The 6,117-nt window shown below is 48.8% G+C and overlaps 1 protein-coding gene and 2 non-coding genes across 3 annotated transcripts; all 3 read left to right on the top strand.

The window, feature by feature from the left end:
• Positions 1–820: 820 nt before the first annotated feature.
• On the top strand, positions 821–5,260 carry TPT1 (tumor protein, translationally-controlled 1). Its single transcript, XM_074565207.1, has 6 exons — positions 821–1,011; positions 1,365–1,438; positions 1,958–2,148; positions 2,870–2,975; positions 3,463–3,579; positions 5,028–5,260. Exons 1-6 carry the CDS (start codon positions 984–986, stop codon positions 5,028–5,030), a joined length of 519 nt encoding a protein of 172 aa, XP_074421308.1. The 5' UTR covers positions 821–983; the 3' UTR covers positions 5,031–5,260.
• On the top strand, positions 4,833–4,962 carry LOC141738138 (small nucleolar RNA SNORA31). Its single transcript, XR_012585316.1, has one exon. It is a non-coding gene; the product is annotated as a small nucleolar RNA SNORA31 (small nucleolar RNA).
• A 721-nt stretch (positions 5,261–5,981) lies between the features above and the next one.
• On the top strand, positions 5,982–6,117 carry LOC141738139 (small nucleolar RNA SNORA31). Its single transcript, XR_012585317.1, has one exon. It is a non-coding gene; the product is annotated as a small nucleolar RNA SNORA31 (small nucleolar RNA).

The raw sequence follows: 6,117 nt of genomic DNA, 5'->3' as shown, positions 1-6,117 counted from the left end.
GAAAAATATACCTGTAAAAATAAGAAGAAATATACCTGCCCTGTCCAGTCCTTCTGCAGGCATAGAAGTGGTGTCTCTGAGCATACCCAACTCGATTTACCCGAGGGAGCAGTAACAGGACGAGTCTAATAGCTTCTTAATTATTTGTGCATTAAAAAAATACTACTTATTTGGAGAAGGCACGGCAATCAGTACAGCGAATACATGTCATGGCCTTTACAAGGTGTCAGGAGCTCCTCAGCAGCGAGCGAGCGCTGCCCACCTTGCAGTAGTTGTTACAGATGATGGAGATGATGGCGCGGCACCCTGTAGGTGAGAAGGCAGCAGCTGGAGGCGGCCAGGACAGCCGATACGCACGTTATCAGGCTGTCTGTAGCGTGAGCACAGCAGATGACATGGTGGCACCGCTGAGAGACACGCAGCCGTGCTCCCTCGAGGTGCCTGGGAAAGGCTCGGAGCGTTTCTCCTTGAAAACTTGAGCTTGTGCCAGAGCTGAGGAGACAGATTTATGCCCAGGACAGTGGAAAAAAAACAAACCAAAACCCAAAAAAACAATCAGCGAGAGGAGGAAGACTACAGCCGCTGGGCAGATCGAAGAGTGAAGCCCGCCACAGCCCTCGGCTGAGGGCACGGACGGCTGCCCTCCGCCCGCAGCCTCCCCTGCCCGGTGAGCACAGGCACACGGCCGCCATCCCTGCGTGTGTGAGGGGGCAGAACAAACCGGCTTACACACACACACACACACACACGCAACGGCCGCACTAACGGCCCGTAACGGCCTCCCGGCGGCCGCGCGGGGGCGCCGGCGGCAGGGCGGGGGGCGGGGGGCGCGCATGCGCGATGACGCGCCGGGAGGTGCCGGCTATATGAGCCCCGGCAGGCGCTGACTCGGCCCTTTCCGCCTCGCTCCCGCCCGCTCTCGGGTCGCTGCGCAGAGACCCGCGCCGCCGGCACCGACGCCACCGCCCCCCCACACCGCCGCCATGATCATCTACCGGGACTGCATCAGCCGTAAGGACGGGGGAGGGGGGCCGGGGGAGGGCGGTTTGCCGGGTCGCTCGGTCGGGGGAAGCGGCTGGGCCGCGGCCTGGGCCCGGCGGCTGGGCCTGGCGGTGCCGCGCATGTGCAGTGCGGACGCGGGGAGGGAAGGGGGGGAGGCCGCGGAGCGGCTGGGCCGAGGCCGCGGGGCCTGGGCTGGAGCACCGGGCCCCCGGGGGTAGGGATGACGGGAAGACGGATCGGAGCGTGGCCCGGAAGGGCGGTGAGGGGAAGGTGGCGTCGGGCCGGGCGGGTCGCGGGAAGGCGGAGGGTGGAGGCTGACGCGGCGGTGCCCGCCTGTGTGTGTTTGTTTTCCCCCCGCGTAGAGGACGAGATGTTCTCGGACATCTACAAGATCCGGGAGGTGGCGAACGGCCTGTGCCTGGAAGTGGAGGGGAAGGTGAGTGGCCCGCCTGTCCCCGGGGAGGGTGGGGGGAGGCAGGCCTCGCTGCGGTGACTCAGGGCCCGGCAGCTGCCTGGAGCCGGGCCGGTGGCGGAGACAGGGCTTGGGGAGAGGGGCCTGGATTCCGTGTGAGGGGCCTCCGAGGGGGAGACCCACCACGGCGCGGTGCCTGTGGCCGGGGCAGGGCCGGTCGCTGCCCCAAGTGGTGCGGGAGCGGGTCCTGGGCAGGCAGGCTGGTGTAACGAAGCTTTGGTCAGGCACCGGGAGAGGAGCCTGGTTAAGAAATCTGTGCCTGGGCTGTATTCAGCAGATGGTGCAATATAGCTTTTTTCAGGCACCAGGAGAGGAACCTGGCTTAAAAAATTTAAAAAAAATCTGTGCTCGGGCTGCAGTCAGATTCCTTGCACTTAACTGTGGCTCTGAAGTCATGCCCTGCTGTCAGGTCATAGATGTGTAAGAGCGGTACCATTAAGATTTTTGCAGAGCCGTTAAGTTTTTTGATGTCTCTAAATCTAGATGGTCACCAGGACAGAGGGTCAAATTGATGACTCTCTAATTGGTGGCAATGCCTCTGCTGAAGGTCCTGAGGGAGATGGGACAGAAGCCACGGTCATAACTGGTGTTGATATAGTAATAAACCACCACCTTCAAGAAACCAGCTTTACAAAAGAATCCTACAAGAAGTACATCAAGGACTACATGAAAGCGTAAGTGTTGGTAGGCTTTTTCTTTACATGAGATTGCAAAATGTTAGTTGTTGAGATTTTAAAAACAGTGTTGGACTTTATTCCTAGTAGGTGTTAGTTCTGATACAGGTGCCAAACTGGCTGTGAACTTCAGTAATGTCTTAATACTTGGCAAAACTGAAGCTCTAAAGAATTGATACTGGAATATCTAAGTTTACCTTGGCTGAGGTAGAGGGCCTGATCATGCACTTTGGATATTATTTGTAACCTTGCTGTTTTCTTTTGGATTCCTCTATGCTAAACCTTCATGTGGAAGGGGGTGAGGTGGTGAAGAAAAGCTTCCTGAAACTTTGTGGCTTCCTGGAGCTTTTCTAACTTGACCGTTTAAATGTCCAAAAATAATTTGTGTGAATGGAACTTTTTGCTAATTCAAGGTATAATTTCTGTTGCTCATGGTTCAGTGAGTTAGTATTAAAGGTGAAAATGCTTTGTAATACTTGGTGCTGTGCAAATGGCTTGCTAATTTTTGTCTGCTACTAGCCTAGAAGTAAAATGAGCTTGATATGAGTGGCAGGCACTGTTCTGCTAATTCACTAGCAAAATTAAGTTAAAATTTGGGGGCTTTGAGAGGGAGAGGAGGAAAGCCAGAAAAATCGGTTTGTTAGTAACTCTTTCTGCTCTGTGATGTTGCACAGTGAAGTTACTAAGAACGTGTTTTCAGAGCTTTTTTTTTTCCTTCCAGAATCAAAGCCAGACTTGAGGAACACAAGCCAGAGAGAGTAAAGCCTTTCATGACAGGGGCTGCAGAACAAATCAAACACATCCTTGCTAACTTCAAAAACTACCAGGTAATGAAGCTTACATCTCCTTACAGCAGTATTGCAATGATACAAGCTGCAACTGGTTCATCTGCTGAACTAGCTTGCTGAGAGTTTTGAAGGCTCCTGTTGTGAGAACATTTAACTTGACCTTCTCTGAGAGTATTAAGGGGTCTGAGAGTCAGGAGAAATAGCAAAAGACTGTTGTTTGGAGCTCTTGTTTCAGCTTGCAGTGCTTGTAGTTAACTACATTTTTAGTTAGCGCCATTTAGGAACTGTGGAGTTAAAGACTTGCAAGATGGATCACTTTGGCCCGTGTTGTGTCTTACTCTGCTGTTCATAGCAGTGTGTAAAGTTAGGTAGTGCTAATGTGGACAAGCTGCAGAAAGCAGAATCCCTGAAGCCGGTCAGTGAGACTTTTAAACTGAACTTGGAGATGTTATAGCTTTCTTGTATAAAAAGGCACTTTCTCCTGGTAGTAGCTCAGTAAATGTCTCAGTAACACATTTCTCTGAAGTTCTTTGTAGGAGAGAACATGAATCCAGATGGTATGGTGGCTCTCCTGGATTTCCGTGAGGATGGTGTGACCCCATATATGATTTTCTTTAAGGACGGCTTAGAAATCGAGAAATGTGTAAGTACTGACCCGAATTGGATGAATGTGCCTAACTACACGATTCGCTCTTTCAATGCATCACTTGTTCTGTTGTATCCCTGTCAAAGTTGAAGAGTAGCTGCCAGTTTAAAAATTTCAAGTTCATGTAAGTACAGCCTAATTGCTGATTCGTATTAGACAAAGTGGCTGAAGCTTCCCTTGTATACTATTCAATTAGTATAATTTAGTATAAAAGGGGACATAGTTTCACTGCAATGATTCATGGTGACTTAATGGCTAAGAAATGCAGAAAGAATTGCCTTGGTGAGATGCGTGTAATTGGTAGTGGTTTTAAACTATCAGATGAGAGACTGCCATTTGAAATGGAGCACTTCTAGTTTGGATCCCTTTTGCAGGGTTAATTCTGAAGTACCTTAGATGGTCATGTTCCATCTTCTTCCACTTAATCTCATGCCCTTATTTTGTTATGCAAGAACTGTCTAATTGCCCTAAATTTGGGAACATGGTAGTATTTGACTGAGTACTTAACCTTATTCTGTCTGGAATCTCCAACTGCCTGAGCTCACACAGCTCCTGTGGTCTGCTTTATCTTTAACTACTTTATGTTGGAATGTGGTTGCAAGGAGACAGTATTTGGGTCCCAACACTTGCATTTTTTGACTTACTCAGAGCCATGCAATTCACTGCAGACTTAACAGCATGGGATCACCAATTGCTTTGCCCAGTCATTGTGGACTTACAAAAGTCTGTTTATAGCCAGCTAAATTTATCTGTAAAGCCTCCTGCAGGCTTTCTGGTATGCAAGTCATGTAAAGATGAACCAACTTTTAGGGTGGAGGAGGAGCCCAACTAGGGGCACGCTTTTATTGGCCCAAAAACACCACCTCCTGCAGTGTGACTGAAGGGTCTGTCCTGGGCCGTGGAACAGGTGGTTGCCTGAAGGCACCTCCTCAGAGCCAGAAGCTTGTGTGCATCTCCCCTGCTTGGGCAGATCTTCTGTATTTGTAATTCAGATAACACCATCGACTTCAAGATAGGGTAAAAGAATAGTAGTAAGGTGCTCCAGTGGGCAACAAACTGTTCCAACTTCGCAGTACAGCTCTTGTAAGAGACAGCCTGTACACTGTAAGCTTTAGTAATTCTTTAGGATGTGCTCTTACTTGAGAGGAAACCTGAAACTTGGTGTGTTAAGCAAAAAGACTGTGAATGAGTATCTTGTCTGGCTTGCTTGGCAGCTGATGCCAGTTGCTCTGTATGATCGTAGAAATACCCAGCATCCTCTGATAGACCATGAGCACTTGTCCTGTTGCTCTCTGGTTTGCACTAAGATGCAAAAATAACTTCCTTGCGCTTTCTGCCTGCCTGACCGTGGCAGCTCAGATTGAATTAGGGAATACACAAATAAATTACAGAACCTTACCCTGACTGTCATGACCTTGAACTAACACTTGCTACTCTTGTTTCAGTAACAAATCAAACAATATGGTTTTGGATCACCCGTCTTCATAGCTGGCTGCTGTTTCTTCTTCATCGGCACAACACCAGGAACTGGCAATGTCTAACAACTGGACTGATGTCATCTTGAGCTTTATTCACTTATTTTGACCCTGATTTGGAGTGGAGGCATTGTTTTAAAAAAAGAAAAAAAATCCAAACATCTGTCATGTAGATTGTCTAAAATAAAACTCATTTAAACCCATTCTAGGTGATGCCTTTTGGTCTACTGTATTTCTTAGGGTGACTTGCAGGAGAGGTTGCAGCAAGATGTTTGTCCAAGGATTTGGTACTGTCAGTAGCATAGCCTGGTCCTAGCACACTACGACTGTCTCCAGACAGACCTCATGCACTTTCTACCTGTGACATTGGAGAGCAAGAGCAGGCTGAGGGGAATAAGGCAAAGCTCAAGAAATGTCATCATAGTGGAGTGGACCTTCTTCATCTTTCATGATTGCACAGAGACTTCTATCTCTGGAAGATACTAAAACTTATTTAAAAAAAAAAACCCAACAGAATGGAACACGTGCTACACGAGCTGAGTCCTGGCTGAGCTGCTTTGTCAGACAAGGATACTTGAGTCCGTCCTCAGTCGTAGTATGACTTCAGGATGAAGGCAGGAGGAAGGATGGAGCATTAGTCTAACACCAGCACTCACTCTGAGCCCAGGTAGTGGGAACATTGTGGGGAGGGGGTGAAATCATTAGTTTTTTCAACACAGCCTGGATGTGTTACTAGCTCCTCTGTATTTGACAGCTATTAAGGAGCAGATTAACTAGAACTCAGGCAAGTTACAGGATTTTGGGTTTTTCTGTACTTGCCTTCTCCTTGGGGAGGGAGATGTCGGAATGACCAAGCCCTGTCTGAGGTTTCTTACTTACCTGAGTGTTTGTAACTTCTGTTCCTGCTGTGTTCCTCCTTAGGAAATGCATCTGTTTGACAGACCTGGAGCAAACACCCATTGCTTCTCTGGTTCTTGCTGAGATGCAACAGTAACAGGTTCCTTGCGCTTTCTACCTGTCTGACCTGGTGGCAGTCTGGATTGAATAAAGGAACACAAAT

The sequence above is a fragment of the Larus michahellis genome, chromosome 1 (assembly GCF_964199755.1).
Source record: "Larus michahellis chromosome 1, bLarMic1.1, whole genome shotgun sequence".
Taxonomy (NCBI): domain Eukaryota; kingdom Metazoa; phylum Chordata; class Aves; order Charadriiformes; family Laridae; genus Larus; species Larus michahellis.
Note: the sequence above shows the minus strand (reverse complement) of the source record. Positions and strands in the feature narration are given on the sequence as shown.

Excerpts from the sequence above, each read along its gene's own strand:
- TPT1 (XM_074565207.1), top strand. The coding sequence starts at position 984 with ATGATCATCTACCGGGACTGCATCAGCC. Across the intron at positions 2,149-2,869 it reads ATCAAGGACTACATGAAAGC|AATCAAAGCCAGACTTGAGG; the intron begins GTAAGTGTTGGT and ends TTTTCCTTCCAG. Across the intron at positions 2,976-3,462 it reads CTAACTTCAAAAACTACCAG|TTCTTTGTAGGAGAGAACAT; the intron begins GTAATGAAGCTT and ends ATTTCTCTGAAG.